The sequence below is a fragment of the Salmo salar genome, chromosome 10 (genome assembly GCF_965601325.2).
Source record: "Salmo salar chromosome 10, fSalSal1, whole genome shotgun sequence".
NCBI lineage: Eukaryota > Metazoa > Chordata > Actinopteri > Salmoniformes > Salmonidae > Salmo > Salmo salar.
In genome coordinates, this window is record NC_138300.1 from 123,641,805 (window position 1) to 123,662,524 (window position 20,720).

General features: G+C 37.8%; 1 protein-coding gene across 2 annotated transcripts in view; it reads right to left on the reverse strand.

The window, feature by feature from the left end:
• Positions 1-299: 299 nt before the first annotated feature.
• LOC106561813 (plakophilin-3) overlaps positions 300-20,720 on the reverse strand; it is a 52,581-nt gene continuing 32,160 nt past the window's right edge. For both annotated transcript variants that reach the window (XM_082957466.1, XM_082957465.1), the window contains 8 exons: positions 19,975-20,149; positions 15,696-15,813; positions 15,272-15,436; positions 14,932-15,114; positions 14,086-14,239; positions 13,492-13,687; positions 8,008-8,095; positions 300-5,192 (listed from right to left, as the gene is read on the reverse strand). In XM_082957466.1, the coding sequence (XP_082813592.1) occupies positions 5,151-5,192; positions 8,008-8,095; positions 13,492-13,687; positions 14,086-14,239; positions 14,932-15,114; positions 15,272-15,436; positions 15,696-15,813; positions 19,975-20,149 (1,121 nt within the window). In that variant the 3' untranslated portion in view covers positions 300-5,150. The remainder of the gene's footprint in view (positions 5,193-8,007; positions 8,096-13,491; positions 13,688-14,085; positions 14,240-14,931; positions 15,115-15,271; positions 15,437-15,695; positions 15,814-19,974; positions 20,150-20,720) is intronic.

Below are 20,720 nucleotides of genomic sequence, written 5' to 3' on the forward strand. Positions count from 1 at the left end.
GTCAACTGTTAGTCAGGTACAGTAACTTGGTCAACTGTTGGTCAGGTAACTTGGTCAACTGTTGGTCAGGTAACTTGGTCAACTGTTGGTCAGGTAACTTGGTCAACTGTTGGTCAGGTAACTTGGTCATCTGTTGGTCAGGTAACTTGGTCAACTGTTAGTCAGGTACAGTAACTTGGTCAACTGTTGGTCAGGTAACTTGGTCATCTGTTGGTCAGGTAACCTGGTCATCTGTTGGTCAGGTAACATGGTCAAGAAAAACTCCTGACCCTGGTAGATATGAAATCTCAATAACAAAACCCATTTAATGACTTTGTCTTTATTAGTTATAAAATATGCTGTTTGTTTGACACACATTTGCAGTGAACAGTTAAAAAGCACGATGTAAAAATAAAAAATATATGTTTTAGATAGAGTTAAGAGTAGTCTCATGGTCCAATTATGGACACAGCAGATCAGACGTCGACGCGTGAAATATATTTTTCAAAACATTCATGTTATTCTAATACCAATATTCATCTGAACATACTTTACTAAGAAAATAGAGTTAAAATATATAAATCTGCTTTATATTTACCCATTGAATATATATATATATATATCAATACCAAAAATAGACTTGAACAACACCTTTAAGGAGAAAGGTCTTATTTAAATACAGTGCGGTCCACAATTAGTGACACCCTTGATAAAGATTAGCAAAAATGAAAATATAAAAGAATTACATTTTTTTTTTAAATACTATATTGTATGATCCAAAAAAATTGGGAAATTATATTAATGTATCCTACTACAATTGCTCAGACAAACAGATTTTGTTAACAAGTAATAAAACAATTATTGACACCCGTTTTCAACACCTTTCAACACCTCACCTTGCGAGGATAACAGCACTGAGCTTTTCTCTAAAATATTTGATGAAATTGGAGAACACATTGGAAGGGATCTTTAGATCATTCCTCCATACAGAATCTATCCAGATCCTTGATATCCTTTGTCTGTTCTTACGGACTACCCTCTTCAATTCAAACTTGCACATCATCATCTGCTCATCTGTCACTCCAGTGTTAATTTGCTAAATTGTAATTACTTCGCTACTATGGCCTATTTATTGCCTTACCTCCTCACACCATTTGCACACACTGTATATAGACTTTCTTTTTTTCTATTGTGTTATTGACTGTACGTTTGTTTATTCCATGTGTAACTCAGTGTTGTTGTTTGTGTCGCACTGCTTTGCTTTATCTTGGCCAGGTTGCAGTTATACATGATAATTTGTTCTTATTAACTGGCCTACCTGGTTAAATAAAGGTGAAATAAAAAATAAAACATGTAAAAAATAAAAAATGGTTTTCAATGTGTTTCAAGTCCGGAAACTGAGATGGACATTGCAAAATTGTGATTTTTAACAAGAACCAGTGAAAGGAAAATATCGCCATAACATCAAAGCTCCACCACCATATTTTACAGTAGGTATGGGGATCTTTTCTGCTCATGCATTTTCATTTAGATGCCAAAGCATATATATATATATGGTGTGCCTGGCCAATGGTGTGCCTGGCCAATGGTGCGCCTGGCCAATGGTGTGCCTGGCCAAAGAGCTCTATTTCCGTGTTATCCAACAAATGTAATTTCCTGGAGTTGGATAAACTGCATTGGCACATGGATTGGAACCAGTGTTTTGGTCAGATGACATGAACAACCCGAGCTCTTTGGCCACGCCTACCAGTGGTGTTGTATTAGTATAGTATAAAATAATAGCTCCGTATATTTGAATTATGTCTTTTATACAGTTAGTTTTACTCATCTTTATCAAGGATGTCAATAACTTGGGACCCCAATGCACTTGTATGCTCTGTTTACAAAACGTTTTTATATTTACATTATGCTTAAGATACAAATCCAATATTGCAGCATTCTCTTAAAGAGAGTAACAACGAATGCATGCTTCCCCCCCACTGCCCAAAAAGCCTTGAAAACATAAATGTTGGACTATGTTGGTTGACTTAATCCAGAAAACACCCCAGACATTAAAACAAACAGTATGTTATGGCAAGTGATCAACTTAAAACATTGCATTGACATGAGTTTGATATGACAAATCCGCTTAACTTGTAAAACTAACGTTGTTGAAAACAAGAAAGGATCTTTTTGCTATATAAATCTATATTCAACATGTAAGGTACTTCATAAAGTTTCTGTAAAGCTGAATTATAATTTCAGGACATTCACGCAGGTGTCAGTAGCTCCGTTTTATCCACACATTCATAAAAACGTTCATTCAGTTCTAATTTATGACTCATTATAACTCTCTGTGATATTCTGGTTTATAACTCATTATAACTCTCAGTGATACTCTGGTTTATAACTCTGTGATATTCTGGTTTATAACTCATTATAACTCTGTGATATTCTGGTTTATAACTCATAACTCTGTGATATTCTGGTTTATAACTCATTACAACTCTCAGTGATATTCTGGTTTATAACTCATTATAACTCTCTGTGATATTCTGGTTTATAACTCATTATAACTCTCAGTGATATTCTGGTTTATGACTCATTATAACTCTCAGTGATATTCTGGTTTATAACTCATTATAACTCTCTGTGATATTCTGGTTTATAACTCATTATAACTCTGTGATATTCTGGTTTATAACTCATTATAACTCTCAGTGATATTCTGGTTTATAACTCATATTAACTCTCAGTGATACTCTGGTTTATAACTCTGTGATATTCTGGTTTATAACTCATTATAACTCTCTGTGATATTCTGGTTTATAACTCATTATAACTCTCTGTGATATTCTGGTTTATAACTCATTATAACTCTGTGATATTCTGGTTTATAACTCATTATAACTCTCAGTGATATTCTGGTTTATAACTCATTATAACTCTGTGATACTCTGGTTTATAACTCATTATAACTCTGTGATATTCTGGTTTATAACTCATTATAACTCTCAGTGATATTCTGGTTTATAACTCATTATAACTCTCAGTGATATTCTGGTTTATAACTCTGTGATATTCTGGTTTATAACTCATTATAACTCTCAGTGATATTCTGGTTTATAACTCATTATAACTCTCAGTGATATTCTGGTTTATAACTCATTATAACTCTCAGTGATATTCTGGTTTATAACTCATTATAACTCTCAGTGATATTCTGGTTTATAACTCATTATAACTCTCAGTGATACTGTAGTTTATAACTCATTATAACTCTCAGTGATATTCTGGTTTATAACTCTGTGATATTCTGGTTTATAACTCATTATAACTCTCAGTGATATTCTGGTTTATAACTCATTATAACTCTCAGTGATATTCTGGTTTATAACTCTGTGATATTCTGGTTTATAACTCATTATAACTCTCAGTGATACTGTAGTTTATAACTCATTATAACTCTCAGTGATATTCTGGTTTATAACTCATTATAACTCTCAGTGATATTCTGGTTTATAACTCTGTGATATTCTGGTTTATAACTCATTATAACTCTCAGTGATACTGTAGTTTATAACTCATTATAACTCTCAGTGATATTCTGGTTTATAACTCATTATAACTCTCAGTGATACTGTAGTTTATGACTCATTATAATTATCAGTATTACTGGTTTTGTCTGAGAAATAAACCCCCAGGCAACTGAAAAACAAAAACACAATGAACAACATCAATAATTCAACCACTTAGTAAAAGCCCCGTATAAAAGAGAATAGTTTCATTCCACAGAGCAAGCCATCCCTTTACAGTAGATGCTATCTGTAGATAGCCAATGGGTGGGGGCTGTAACAAGCTCCTTTGGTACTAAGTCAGTGTTTGCGTTAGAGCTACAAAATATTAGCCTGGTCCCAGATCAGTTGTGTGCCGTCTTGTAACAATGACCATAGGAGTTGGCTATACAGCACAAAACAGATCTGGGACCAGGTTAACATGACGGAGCACAGTAGTCTTTGGGATTGATGCCAAACCATCTCTGGGTGGGGCAGGGAGAAACTGTAAGAGCCATATAGCATTATTGGTTACAGCAGTATGATTTGTTGCATTGACGAAAACAAAAAAGTCCCTGAATCCACCATAAAGTCCATACAGCATTCAACATAAAACATTCAAACATACAGCATTGAATACATACGGCATTAAAAACAGGGGGAAAGTGAGGGTCCGTTTTCATCATAGAACAACATCAAGGTCGTCCCTATACAGGTTCCATCTTTATTGTCACTTTCTTTAAGCCAGCTACTCTGTAGTGTAGTCCATCTAACTCTGTAGTGTAGTCCATCTAACTCTGTAGTGTAGTCCATCTAACTCTGTAGTGTAGTCCATCTAACTCTGTAGTGTAGTCCATCTAACTCTGTAGTGTAGTCCATCTAACTCTGTAGTGTAGTCCATCTAACTCTGTAGTGTAGTCCATCTAACTCTGTAGTGTAGTCCATCTAACTCTGTAGTGTAGTCCATCTAACTCTGTAGTGTAGTCCATCTAACTCTGTAGTGTAGTCCATCTAACTCTGTAGTGTAGTCCATCTAACTCTGTAGTGTAGTCCATCTAACTCTGTAGTGTAGTCCAGCTAACTCTGTAGTGTAGTCCATCTAACTCTGTAGTGTAGTCCATCTAACTCTGTAGTGTAGTCCATCTAACTCTGTAGTGTAGTCCATCTAACTCTGTAGTGTAGTCCATCTAACTCTGTAGTGTAGTCCATCTAACTCTATAGTGTAGTCCATCTAACTCTGTAGTGTAGTCCAGCTAACTCTGTAGTGTAGTCCATCTAACTCTGTAGTGTAGTCCATCTAACTCTGTAGTGTAGTCCATCTAACTCTGTAGTGTAGTCCATCTAACTCTGTAGTGTAGTCCAGCTAACTCTGTAGTGTAGTCCATCTAACTCTGTAGTGTAGTCCATCTAACTCTATAGTGTAGTCCATCTAACTCTGTAGTGTAGTCCATCTAACTCTATAGTGTAGTCCATCTAACTCTGTAGTGTAGTCCATCTAACTCCATGTGTGCGTAAGTAGGAAGAAGCCCAAGGTGCTGTTCTCAGTTTTACAGACGGTCCTTGATCACTGAAGTGTTCACACGTGTTTCCAGCCACTTGACAGAAAGAGAGAGAGAGAGACATTGCATCTGTTCCTTTTTAGATGGTCACGTCTGCAAAGTCAGGTCGTGTGAATCCTTTCTGTAAAACACAAACATGAAAGACATTTTGTCAGGACATATATCAAAAGGATGTCTCAAACTGTTTAGCCTGTCCACTTGGCTTTTTGTTGAAGGCTTTCAGTTTGACTGTTCTTTCAAGATACAAGACAAAACTTAGTTCCCAGTAGCTAATACATAACTGGAATATTTACACACCAGGGACAGTAAATATGATATACCTGCTACCAATCAATATACCAGGGACAGTAAATATTATATAGCTGCTACCAATCAATACACTGGGGGACAGTAAATATTATATAGCTGCTACCAATCAATATACCAGGGACAGTAAATATTATATAGCTGCTACCAATCAATATACTGGGGGACAGTAAATATTATATAGCTGCTACCAATCAATATACCAGGGACAGTAAATATTATATAGCTGCTACCAATCAATGTTTTGAATAGTTTATTTTAAGACGAAACTGTTAAAATAGTTCTGCAGGTATTGTAGAGGGAGGCAAATATAGTGGGAGTGTTCAGACTTGTTCATCGGGAAATGACCTGAGTATGTGAGAGAGAGAGGGAGAGAGAGAGAGAGAGAGAGAGAGAGAGAGAGAGAGAGGGAGAGAGGGAGACAGAGAGACAGAGAGAGAGCGAGAGACACGAGAGAGAGAGAGAGAGAGAGAGAGACAGAGGGAGAGAGAGAGAGAGAGACAGAGAGACACAGAGAGAGAGACAGAGAGACAGAGAGAGAGGGAGAGAGAGAGACACACAGAGAGAGAGAGACAGAGAGACAGAGAGAGAGGGAGAGACAGAGACACACACAGAGAGAGAGACAGAGAGACAGAGAGAGAGGGAGAGAAAGAGAGAGAGCTGCACCTTTAGGCGAGGCAGACCACCATCTAAAAAGCAATCTTTCTAGCAAGCCACTCCCTGGGTGTCTTTGTGTGTGAATATACAGGCTACAGTAGGTAGGAACAGTTAGGGAAGTCTTTTTATTTGAATATGGACCCCCCCCTCCCTCCTCAAGGCTGGTTAATGGACCCCCCCCATCCCCATCCTCAAGGCTGGTTAATGGACCCCCCCCCCCATCCCCAAGGCAAACATGCACAACACACATAGGTGCACTAACGCAGACACACGTGCAGACACAGGAATGAGGGTTGGGTTTTGCAGTCATCCATTCACTATGAGGGGAATGTTTTAGTGGATTGTTTCTCAACTGGATATTATAGATAAACACTGATCATTTACTTAATGCGCACGTGTGTGTGTGTGTGTGTGTGTGTGTGTGTGTGTGTGTGTGTGTGTGTGTGTGTGTGTGTGTGTGTGTGTGTGTGTGTGTGTGTGTGTGTGTGTGTGTGTGTGTGTGTGTGTGTGTGTGTGTGTGTGTGTGTGTGTGTGTGTGTGTGTGACAGATAAACAGCTCTGATTCCCCTACCAGACAAGAGAAGACAGCAGACAGACAGCATTGTAGCTACTGTAGTTGAAAATAGAGCAACAGGAAAAGGAGAGGAATTACTCAGGGAATCCCCCTCACTACTCATTATTAACCAATGGCCGCAGGTATTCGGGTCCCTAATACTGTATTCACGTAGCTATTTTTTAAAATATATATATGAACATTTTTTTTTTCTTTCGGTGGAGCAGCTAGCTTCCATTCGTTTTATACATTTTGCCATTGGGGAAAGAGAAAAATGTTGGTGTTTTAAAGCTAATCTCATGCCATTCTACACATTTTGCCATGAGGCTGAGAGAAAATGTTGCTGTTTAAAAGCTAATCTCATGCTATTCTACACATTTTGCCATGAGGCTGAGAGAAAATGTTGCTGTTTTAAAGCTAATTTCCTGCAATTAAACACACTTTAGCCATGGGACAGAGAGGAAAATGTGCACCTGTATAGCTCATCTCATGCTATTCTACACATTTTTCCATGAGGTTGAGAGAAAATGTTGCTGTTTTAAAGCTAATGAAAGCTGAAATTTAGCTGCGTTGACTAATAAATAAACAATAAACTAATAAAGCTGTCTTGTTTGCTAAATGAACAAATGAAGTAGTCGGAGCATTGGCGCATATAGCCATAGAAGCACAGTGACATACTGAATACCTCAATCTAGTCATATTCATGGCTTATTAGGGGATGTGGCTTTCAGTTAGTTATTTTTGGCAACCCATCCTACGAGAGTGAATGTCATTCTAGGTCATCTGTTCTGTTATATTTAATCAAATCTGACTAACCCAGTGTACTGCTTGCTATCAATTCTATCTAATGGTTTTTGCATGTTTAGGTAAAAAGACAAATAATGTCCTGTTTGGAACACAGAACATATACAGTGTACATATATATATATATATATATATACATATACATATATATATACACCCATGCCTCCGCCCCTGTAATGTACAATATCAGAGGTTTGCTCAGAAAGCTTACTCCTGACTGTTGCTGTGATTCACATAGCAGTGTGTGTTAGTATCCCCTTCCAACTAAATTACCCAGCAATGAGACTTCTCAACCCCCTCCTCTCTCCTAGGACTAGAGAACATGTGTTCTGTCCCCCTCCTCTCTCCTAGTACTAGAGAACATGTGTTCTGTCCATAGTACCTCCTCTCTCTCCTAGTACTAGAGAACATGTGTTCTGTCCATAGTACCCCCTCCTCCTCTCTCCTAGGACTAGAGAACATGTGTTCTGTACATAGTACCCCCTCCTCTCTACCATTCTCCAGTAGTCTATGATCCTCCTCTCTACCGTTCTCCAGTCGTCTATGATCCTCCTCTCTACCGTTCTCCAGTAGTCTATGATCCTCCTCTCTACCGTTCTCCAGTGGTGTTTCTCACCTGTTTGTAGTCCTTGTGCAGCTTCTTGTATTGGAACATGTTGCAGAGGACTGTTGCTGCTGCTTTGGATGCTTTCAGCTTCCCAGGACTACAAGAGAGACAACATGAAGACCAGGTTAAAAACTAGCAGGGCTACAAGAGAGACAACATGAAGACCAGGTTAAAAACTAGCAGGGCTACAAGAGAGACAACATGAAGACCAGGTTAAAAACTAGCAGGGCTATAAGAGAGACAACATGAAGACCAGGTTAAAAACTAGCAGGGCTATAAGAGAGACAACATGAAGACCAGGTTATGAACTAGCAGGGCTACAAGAGAGACAACATGAAGACCAGGTTAAAAACTAGCAGGGCTACAAGAGAGACAACATGAAGACCAGGTTATGAACTAGCAGGGCTACAAGAGAGACAACATGAAGACCAGGTTATGAACTAGCAGGGCTATAAGAGAGACAACATGAAGGTCAGGTTCATTAGGTATGCGTAACTGGCTGTAAGGGAGTCAGGCGCAGGAGAGCAGAAGTCGGGTAGCCAAAGGAGCCTTTTATTTTGGCGAACAAACACACATGGCACTAAGAACACTAATCACAATATGGGTTGACATAACCCAGCGCAAACCAGTCTAGCGTGTACATACGCAAAAACAACAGATAATTCCACACACAGACATGGGGGGGAAACAGAGGGTTATATACACGTCTAATACTGAGGGAATTGAAACCAGGTGTGTAGGAAAACAAGACAAATGGAAAAATGAAAGGTGGATCGGCGATGGTTAGAAAACCGGTGACGTCGACCGCCGAACGCCGCCCGAACAAGGAGAGGAACCGACTTCGGTGGAAGTCGTGACGAGGTTAAAAACTAGCAGTTGGACTTGAGATTCGCTGGAATGTTCTAAAGCAGGGTTTCTCAAGATGAAAGAGTTCAAGACAATTCAGTAAAAGCCACTTTAATTAAGATCCCAAAAGGACTTTCAGTTTGACTTTTCTTCATTCAGATCCCAAAAGGACTGCCTTAGCTTTTTGTTGAAGACTTTCAGTTTGACTGTTCTTTCAAGACACAAGAAAAAACTTAGTTCCCAGTAGCTAATACATAACTGGAATATTTACACACCAGGGACAGTAAATATGATATACCTGCTACCAATCAATATACCAGGGACAGTAAATATTATATACCTGCTACCAATCAATACACTGGGGGACAGTAAATATGATATACCTGATACCAATCAATACACTGGGGGACAGTAATTATTATATACCTGCTACCAATCAATACACTGGGGGACAGTAATTATTATATACCCTGGGCTGATCAAGTAGACATTGTCCTAATTTGAGAGGTAAGCATCCTTATCATGGGAGTGAAATTAGGTATGTCTGAATTGTTTCGTTTCTACTCATTTATTTTTATTTAACCTTTTATTTAACCTTAATTTAACCAGGGAAAAAAATGACTATTTTTGGAGGGGGACCTGGCAAGATGTCAGCAGGAAGAAGCCAGTGTGTACACATTACAAGACAAAACATAAAAAATCACAATGGTCAACAAAATTATCCTATATCAGAGATTTACTCAGCAAGTGATTTTCTCTCCTCCAGTTTTAAAGTATTTTGCAACTTGTTCCAAGACCAAGGAGCATTAGAAGAGAAGGATATTTTTCCCATTTCAGTCATGGCCTCATAATACTACATCTGTGTGCTTGGGGCAGGGACAGACAGACAGGGCTGGGTAAATGCTAGGGAAATGTGTTACCACATTGTCTGAAAGGTGGTATAGAGTATGCAAATTGTATTCAGTATCAACTCCTCTTGGAAACACTGTCACTATGGGGACCAGTAGTGAAGAAGTGGCCATCTGAATGGCTGTCACTCATAATAACTGACCAGAAAAAACTCTAGGCACTAGTATAGCCGAGAGCCTGTATGCATACTAACAAGTCTAACTCCTCGCTGTTGCAGAACGAGACAGGGCTGTCCACTCTCGCCTTTACTATTACCATTCACACTCGAACCCTGGACATTTCCTGGTCAAATCACGTGGTCAGTAAAATCTTTTGTCACAACATTCCTACTCATTTTCCATATACCCGCTGTCATGGGCGTTCTTAATGGCCACCAGTTTCTATTAAACAGCAGGTTAAATACCAGCAGAAACACTGCTACCAATATTCCTCCCATTCCATACCCGCTGTCGTGGGGAGTTCAAATGCAACTCATTTACCCACTCCCACACAGGACAAAGATTTAAGATCAAGGTCCTGATTACCTGCATGTCCCCAAATGTTATTTACATGTTGAAATGTCCTTGTGGTCTGTCTTACATATGGAAAACCCGTAGGAGCCTTAAGACACGGATCAGTGAGCACCGCAGAAATATACGGACAGGGGAGACAAACAATCTGGTTACTGTTCATTTTGTACAAGCTGGACATCCTATTAGTTCTCTGAGATACAATGCAATAGAAATGGTCAAGATGTCCTGCAGGGGAGGGGACATTGAGAGGAAACGTCTTCAAAGGGAATCTTTATGGATCCATTGGCCTTAACGAGGAGTTTGACTTGAAAACATTTTTATAGTTTCAATATGTCTAAATTGTTTTTTTTTTTTAAATATTATTGTAAATATTGATCACACTCTCTGTGTATGATCATATATTTTGATATATTGAATGTTAATATTGTTAAACTATGTTATAATATATTTTTTTAACCTCTTACATCTAGACGTTCCGCTAGCGGAACACCTGCTCCAATATCCAATGATAGGCGTGGCGTGAATTACAAATTCCTCAAAAATACAAAAACTTCAATTTTTCAAACATATGACTATTTCACAGCATTTTAAAGACAAGACTCTCCTTTATCTAACCACACTGTGCGATTTCAAAAAGGCTTTACAGCGAAAGCAAAACATTAGATTATGTCAGCAGAGAACCCAGCCAGAAATAATCAGACACCCATTTTCAAGCTAGCATATAATGTCACAAAAACCCAGAAGACAGCTAAATGCAGCACTAACCTTTGATGATCTTCATCAGATGACAACCCTAGGACATTATGTTATACAATACATGCATGTTTTGTTCAATCAAGTTCATATTTATATCAAAAAACAGCTTTTTACATTAGCATGTGACGTTCAGAACTAGCATACCCCCCGCAAACTTCCGGGGAATTTACTAACAATTTACTAAATTACTCACGATAAACGTTCACAAAAAGCATAACAATTATTTTAAGAATTATAGATACAGAACTCCTCTATGCACTCGATATGTCCGATTTTAAAATAGCTTTTTGGTGAAAGCACATTTTGCAATATTCTAAGTACATAGCCCAGCCATCACGGGCTAGCTATTTAGACACCCGGCAAGTTTAGCCTTCACCAAAATCAGATTTACTATTACAAAAGTTTGATTACCTTTTGTTGTCTTCGTCAGAATGCACTCCCAGGACTGCTACTTCAATAACAAATGTTGGTTTGGTCCAAAATAATCCATCGTTATATCCGAATAGCGGCGTTTTGTTCGTGCGTTCCAGAAACTATCCGAAATGGTAAATCAGGGTCGAGCGCATGGCGCAATTCGTGACAAAAAAATTCTAAATATTCCATTACCGTACTTCGAAGCATGTTAACCGCTGTTTAAAATCAATTTTTATGCAATTTATCTCGTAAAAAAGCGATAATATTCCGACCGGGAATCTCCTTTTCGGCAAACAGAGGAAAAATCACAAAGATGGGGGCGGCCAGTGCACGCGCCTAAGCCCACAGTCCCTTGATCGGCCACTTGAGAAAGGCGATAATGTGTTTCAGCCTGGGGCTGGGATGACGACATTCAGGTTTTTCCCAGGCTCTGAGAGCCTATGGAAGACGTAGGAAGTGTCACGTTAGAGCAGAGATCCTTTGTAATAGATAGAGATGGCAAAGAAGTTCAAGAAATGGTCAGACAGGCCACTTCCTGTAAAGGAATCTCTCAGGTTTTGACCTGCCATTTGAGTTCTGTTATACTCACAGACACCATTCAAACAGTTTTAGAAACTTTGGAGTGTTTTCTATCCAAAGCCAATAATTATATGCCTATTCTAGTTACTGGGCAGGAGTAGTAACCAGATTAAATCGGGTACGTTTTTTATCCAGCCGTGAAAATACTGCCCCCTAGCCATAACAGGTTAATCTCCTGTTTCAGGAAGTGATGTCACTGAATACTGCCCCTATATATAGGACCTTCCACCCCCACGTGGGATGTGAACGCCTGATGAAGACCTAAGGGTCGAAACGTTGTTATAAATAAATATCACCTGGGAGCACGAGCAGCAGTGTGCTGCGTTTTCCTTTCTGTTTTCCATGAGTTCTTGATGGCCACCCGTTTCTATTAAACACCAGGTTAAAACCTCTTCGGGCTAGGGGGCGGTATTTTCACGTCTGGATGAAAAGCGTGCCCAAAGTAAACTGCCTGCTACAAATTCCCAGAGGCTAGGATATGCATATAATTGGTAGATTTGGATAGAAAACACTCTAAAGTTTCTAAAACTGTTAAAATTATGCCTGTGAGTATAACAGAACTTATTTGGCAGGCGACGAGGACAAACCATCCAGGATTTTTTTGTTTGTTGAGGGGACAGTGTTTTCAATGGGCTTTCTATGTGGATCTAGATTTCTAAGGCACTTGCTTGCAGTTCCTATCGCTTCCAATGGATGTCAACAGTCTTTAGAAATTGGTTGATGTTTTTCTTTTGAGAAATGAAGAAGTATGGCTGTTCAGAATGAGGGTTGAGTCTAGTGAACTGTTGTGGTTGGGGCGCGCGACCTGAAAGCTCGCTCCACTTTGTTTTTGTCCTGTATTGAACACAGTTTAACCTGTCTTAAATTTTATCGATTATTTACGTAAAAAATACCTAAAGTTGTATTAGGAAAGTTGTTTGAAATGTTTGGATCAAGATTACAGGTAACTTATTAGATATTTTGTAGTCATATTGTGCGAGTTGGAACCGGTGTTTTGTTTAATCAAACGCGCCAAATAAATGGAGATTTTGGATATATGACGACGGAATTTATCGAACAAAGGGACCATTTATGATGTTTATGGGACATATTGGAGTGCCAACAGAAGAAGATCTTCAAAGGGAAGGCATGAATTATATCGTTATTTCTGAGTTTTGTGTCACGCCTGGCGGGTTGAAATCTGATTTTCATGTGTTGGTATGCTGGGTGCTGTCCTCAGATAATAGCATGGTTTGCTTTCGCCGTAAAGCCATTTTGAAATCTGACACGGTGGCTAGATTAACAAGAAGTTAAGCTTTAATTTGATTTATTGCACTTGTGAATATATGAAAGTTAAATATTTCTAATAATTGTTTTGAATTTCGTGCTCTGCCATTTCACCGGATGTTGTGGAAACGTTCCGCTAGCGGAACCCCGACCCATAAAAGTTTAAAATACCAGCAGAAACACCGCTACCAATATTCCTCCCATTCCATACCTGCTGTCATGGGAGTTCTTAATGGCCACTAGTTTCTGCAGCCCGTCGAAGAAGGCGATGTCCCGGGCTGCGATGGAGCTGGATGTCACCAAGTTGTTCAACGTTCCACAGATGTTGACCACCACATCGCTGGACGGCTCCTTCTGCTGACCGTCAGCAGGCAGTTCGGTCACCAGGTTGTTCACTACCTTTGTGGCTGGAGAGAGGAACGTTTTATTGGTCGACCTGTAGTTGTGTTGTTGGTCTTTGCTCTAGCATGAAATAAATGGGTTTCCCCCCCCCCCCCCCCCCCCCTATTCTGGTTTCGCCTTTATATGTCATTCAAGGACAAATTGTGACAAATTGTGTTCCAAATATGTAATGCAAATGTTCATGCAAATCTCACATTGCCATGAAATCAATCCCTAATTTACATGAAAGTCTGATTTCTGCTGAGATCTACTGTTCTCATGATGTCATGTTTAATTTTTTTTTTTTTTAAATAAACCATATTCCGCAACCAATTTCCCATCTGTGACAAAATTACAATTACTTTTATATTGAAGTGGGTCAAAGGTACTACTGCGTACACACATATTGTCTACGGTTACTGACCCATGGCGTTCTTGTCCTTGGCATGGCGTGACAGGTTTCTAAGGAAGCCTGTGAGGGATCTCAGCTCCAGGTCATTATCGGTCCTCAGTTTGTCCAACATCACAGGAAGCATCCTCTCCTGCTCCAGAGCCACATGACTCAGCACCTCCGCCCACTGAGGTAGGAGAGGGAGAGATTCATTGAAAGGCACGTCCAAGTCAAGAACACTTTAAATGCTGTATTTGGCCTTGTCCATAAACAACCCCTACCACCATAGGATTTGCTCAAATCCTCAGATCACCACAAGTGTCTGGGATAGGGCTTGTTTCTGGACAGAGTTATAAACCTGATCAATGTGAATGATCTGGCTTGGAGCTGCTCCCTCTCTTGGGACAGAGAGAAAGAGGTCATTCTACACTTTTAGAAAAAAGGGTTCCAAAAGGGTTCTTCGGCTGTCCCCATAGAAGAACACCCTTTGGTTCCAGGTAGAACCCTATTGGGTTCCATGTAGAATCTTCTGTGGAAAGAGTTCTACATGGAACCCAAAGGGTTCTTGAAAGGGTTCTCCTAAGCAGACAGCTTTCTTTCTAAGAGCATAGGACAGTGTTCCCAACCTACTTCAGTTACTGTACATTGTACCCCAATCACATCTTGCTCTGTCTGCTGAATTGCATTTACATTTTAGTCATTTAGCAGACACTCTTATCCAGAACAACTTACAGTAGTGAATGAATACATTTCATACATTTTTTTTCTCCGTACTGGTCCCCCGTGGGAATCGAACCCACAACCCTGGCGTTGCAAACACCATGCTCTACCAACTGAGCCACACGGGACCTATAGGCACGGGGAATTCTCAACACTCACCCTCTTGTCTCCTGCGGTGATGTTCTGCAGAGCCCCGGCTGCAGCCTCGCGGGTGGTGGAGTTGGTCTCACAGCCCTGCAGCACGCTGTTATACAGCCCCACTACCTGGGGGTGCCACAGCCACTCCAGACCCTTGGGTACGCGGGCCACCTCCGTGAACGTAGACATGTCCTGGTTCTTCCTCTGAAAGAAGGGTAAAGGGGTCAATGTGATAATACCATTAAGACAATTAAAGTTCAACTGCTAAACTGACAGAAGAACAAGAACAAAGAAGAACAACGACGACGACGGAAGAAGGAGGACAAGAAGACTATAAGAGGATTGACAGTGAGATACATACATCTTTGACTTTCTTGCTCTGAGGGGTAAAGCAACCAATGGCTTCGCTCCTGCTGGTTTCCTGGCCTCTGGTTGGTCCTTCCAGACGTAGCAGGGCTGAGGGCGGGATCTCACTGTACAGTTGGTAGGAGAGGTTCCTCAGGACACATAAAGCGTTCTCCACACCCTGGAAACACACAGAACAATGATTAGGTCCATACTCAAATGAGATTATCTGATGCGTGGTAAGGAGTCTGGTGTAAAATGCCTGCTGTGGCATCACCCAGGTAGGAAATTGTTGGTTGAGGTGAGTTTCCCCTTTCATTGCAAAGTGCTTTGAGCATCTGGAAAGGTACTATATATATATATATATATATATATATATATATATATATATATATCCAATCAATAATGAAATTATTATTCTACAATGTGCTTGGCCTCACCTTTTCCTCCACCTTGCCATCCTGTACCGAGGCCTGGATGTATCCTACCAGGGCATCCACCAGACCGTTGGTCTCCCGCATCTGCCGTCTGGTCTTCTCATTCACTGAGCTCAGGTTCCTGGGGACAGGTTAGGGGTGGGATAGTCAAACATAAATCAGAGCTGACATGGAACTCTATAGTGCAGGTGAGAACAGTGTCCTTACCCTAAACGTAATGTGAAGAATGAGAAGAAGAAGAACAACAATAATAACAGGAAGTGTACTATACTGCAGTGAACTATATAGTGTACTATACTGTACTATACTGTACTATAGTGTACTATACTGCAGTGAACTATATAGTGTACTATACTGTACTATAGTGTACTGTACTATACTGTACTATAGTGTACTGTACTATACTGTACTATAGTGTACTGTACTATACTGTACTATAGTGTACTATACTGTACTATACTGTACTATACTGTACTATAGTGTACTATACTGTACTATACTGTACTATACTGTACTATACTGTACTATACTGTACTATACTGTACTATAGTGTACTATACTGTACTATACTGTACTATACGTACTATACTGTACTATAGTGTACTATACTATATAGTGTACTATACTGTACTATAGTGTACTGTACTATACTGTACTATAGTGTACTATACTGCAGTGAACTATATAGTGTACTATACTGTACTATAGTGTACTGTACTATACTGTACTATAGTGTACTATACTGTACAATAGTGTACTATAGTGTACTACAGTGTACTATACTATAGTGTATTATACTGTACTATAGTGTACTGTATTATACTGTACTATAGTGTACTATACTGCAGTGAACTATATACTGTACTATACTGTACTATAGTGTACTGTACTATACTGTACTATACTGTACTATACTGTACTGTACTATACTGTACTATACTGTACTATACTGTACTATACTGTACTATACGTACTATACTGTACTATACGTACTATACTGTACTATAGTGTACTGTACTATAGTGTACTGTATTATACTGTACTATAGTGTACTGTACTATACTGTACTATAGTGTACTGTACTATACTGTACTATAGTGTACTGTATTATACTGTACTATAGTGTACTGTACTATACTGTACTATAGTGTACTGTACTATACTGTACTATAGTGTACTATACTGCAGTGAACTATATAGTGTACTATACTGTACTATACTGTACTATACGTACTATACTGTACTATAGTGTACTATACTGCAGTGAACTATATAGTGTACTATACTGTACTATAGTGTACTGTACTATACTGTACTATAGTGTACTATACTGCAGTGAACTATATAGTGTACTATACTGTACTATACTGTACTATACGTACTATACTGTACTATAGTGTACTATACTGCAGTGAACTATATAGTGTACTATACTGTACTATAGTGTACTGTACTATACTGTACTATAGTGTACTATACTGCAGTGAACTATATAGTGTACTATACTGTACTATACTGTACTATACGTACTATACTGTACTATAGTGTACTATACTGCAGTGAACTATATAGTGTACTATACTGTACTATAGTGTACTGTACTATACTGTACTATAGTGTACTATACTGTACAATAGTGTACTATAGTGTACTACAGTGTACTATACTATAGTGTATTATACTGTACTATAGTGTATTTTACTGTACTATAGTGTATTACACTGTACTATATGGTACTATAGTGTACTAGAGTGTACTATAGTGTACTACACTGTACTATACTATAGTGTATTACACTGTACTATGGTTTATAATACTATACTATACTGTACTATAGTGCACTATACTGTAGTGTACGATAATGTACTATATTGCACTATACTGTACTATCCTATAGTGTACTATAGTGTATTATACTGTACTATATTGTACTATCCTATACTGTACTATAGTGTACTGTACTATAGTGTACTATAGTGCAGTGTACGATAGTGTATTATAATGTACTATACTATAGTGTACTACACTGTACTATACTATAGTGTATTACACTGTACTATAGCTTATAATACTGTACTATACTGTACTATCCTATAGTGTACTATAGTGTATTATACTGTACTATACTATAGTGTACTATAGTGTATTATACTGTACTATACTATAGTGTACTACACTGTACTATACTATAGTGTACTATAGTGTATTATACTGTACTATACTATAGTGTATTATACTGTACTATACTATAGTGTATTATACTGTACTATACTATAGTGTACTATAGTGTATTATACTGTACTATCCTATAGTGTACTATAGTGTATTATACTGTACTATATTATAGTGTACTATAGTGTATTATACTGTACTATACTATAGTGTACTATAGTGTATTATACTGTACTATACTATAGTGTATTATACTGTACTATATTATAGTGTACTGTAGTGTACTATACTGTACTATTTTATAGTGTACTATAATGTATTATACTGTACTATACTATAGTGTATTATACTGTACTATACTATAGTGTACTATAGTGTACTATAGTGTATTATACTGTACTATACTATAGTGTACTATAGTGTATTATACTGTACTATACTATAGTGTATTATACTGTACTATCCTATAGTGTACTATAGTGTATTATACTGTACTATTTTATAGTGTACTATAATGTATTATACTGTACTATACTATAGTGTATTATACTGTACTATACTATAGTGTATTATACTGTACTATATTATAGTGTACTGTAGTGTATTATACTGTACTATATTATAGTGTACTATAGTGTACTATACTGTACTATATTATAGTGTACTATAGTGTATTATACTGTACTATATTATAGTGTACTGTAGTGTATTATACTGTACTATATTATAGTGTACTACAGTGTACTATACTGTACTATATTATAGTGTACTATAGTGTATTATACTGTACTATATTATAGTGTACTATAGTGTATTATACTGTACTATATTATAGTGTACTATAGTGTATTGTAGTGTATTATACTGCACTATATTATAGTGTACTATAGTGTATTATACTGTACTATATTATAGTGTACTATAGTATACTATAGTGTATTATACTGTACTATATTATAGTGTACTGTAGTGTACTATAGTGTATTATACTGTACTATATTATAGTGTACTATAGTGTATTATACTATACTATATTATAGTGTACTATAGTGTATTATACTGTACTATACTATAGTGTACTGTAGTATAGTGTATTATACTGTACTATATTATAGTGTACTATAGTGTACTGTAGTGTATTATACTGCACTATATTATAGTGTACTATAGTGTATTATACTGTACTATATTATAGTGTACTATAGTATACTATAGTGTATTATACTGTACTATATTATAGTGTACTGTAGTGTACTATAGTGTATTATACTGTACTATATTATAGTGTACTATAGTGTATTATACTATACTATATTATAGTGTACTATAGTGTATTATACTGTACTATACTATAGTGTACTGTAGTGTATTATACTGTACTATACTATAGTGTACTGTAGTGTACTGTAGTGTACTATAGTGTATTATACTGTACTATATTATAGTGTACTATAGTGTATTATACTGTACTATATTATAGTGTACTATAGTGTACTATACTATAGTGTACTATAGTGTATTATACTGTACTATATTATAGTGTACTGTAGTGTACTATACTGTACTATATTATAGTGTACTATATTGTATTATACTGTACTATACTATAGTGTACTATAGTGTATTATACTGTACTATACTATAGTGTACTATAGTGTATTATACTGTACTATATTATAGTGTACTGTAGTGTACTATAGTGTATTATACTGTACTATACTATAGTGTACTATAGTGTATTATACTGTACTATATTATAGTGTACTATAGTGTACTATAGTGTACTGTAGTGTACTATAGTGTATTATACTGTACTATATTATAGTGTACTATAGTGTACTGTAGTGTACTATAGTGTATTATACTGTACTATATTATAGTGTACTATAGTGTACTGTAGTGTACTGTAGTGTACTATAGTGTATTATACTGTACTATATTATAGTGTACTATAGTGTACTGTAGTGTACTATAGTGTATTATACTGTACTATATTATAGTGTACTATAGTGTACTGTAGTGTACTATAGTGTATTATACTGTACTATATTATAGTGTACTATAGTGTACTATACTGTACTATATTATAGTGTACTATAGTGTACTGTACCTGAGACATCCGGTGGTGTTGCAGAAGATGTCAACCTCAGAGGGGCTCTGCTGGATGACCTCAGAGTCTCCACCTCCTGAGAGCGGGATCAGGATCCTCTCTGTGAGCTCACCTAGCGTCTCCTTGGCTAGTTTCTCCTTCAGGTTGTCTTTGGATGACAGGTTCCACAGAATACCTGACAGAAAACCCGGAGAGACATGCTCAGTAAAGTGGCCACAGGGTGGTTCGCAAACACGTCATAGAAAGCACGATTCTCAGCGGGCAAATTGCATCTTCATAACATACTTTTCTGGTTGTAAACTGGTCATCTACGTTTACTGGTCAACTGGTATCTTTTTTTTTTTTTTTTAAACAGGTAAATACGTCTTTTTGATGACAACATCAACTAGCTAAAACATATCTAGTGTGTTACCACTATGTCCAGTCTCGTAGGAACTAACCAAGCAGTCATTACAGCTCTCTACAGCCTGCCTTTCTCTCTCTCTCTTCTCTACAGCAGTTCCCCGTGGCTGTGTACCAATAAACCTGAACGTGTAGAGGTCCAGACAGGACTGTGAGTCATACAGGGTGTGGCAAAGGTCCAGACAATGACCTTGTTCTAACAACTTGACTAGAGAGAGTGAAAGGACTGTGAGTCATACAGGGTGTGGCAAAGGTCCAGACAATGACCTTGTTCTAACAACTTGACTAGAGAGAGTGAAAGGACTGTGAGTCATACAGGGTGTGGCAGAGAGAGAACACTACAG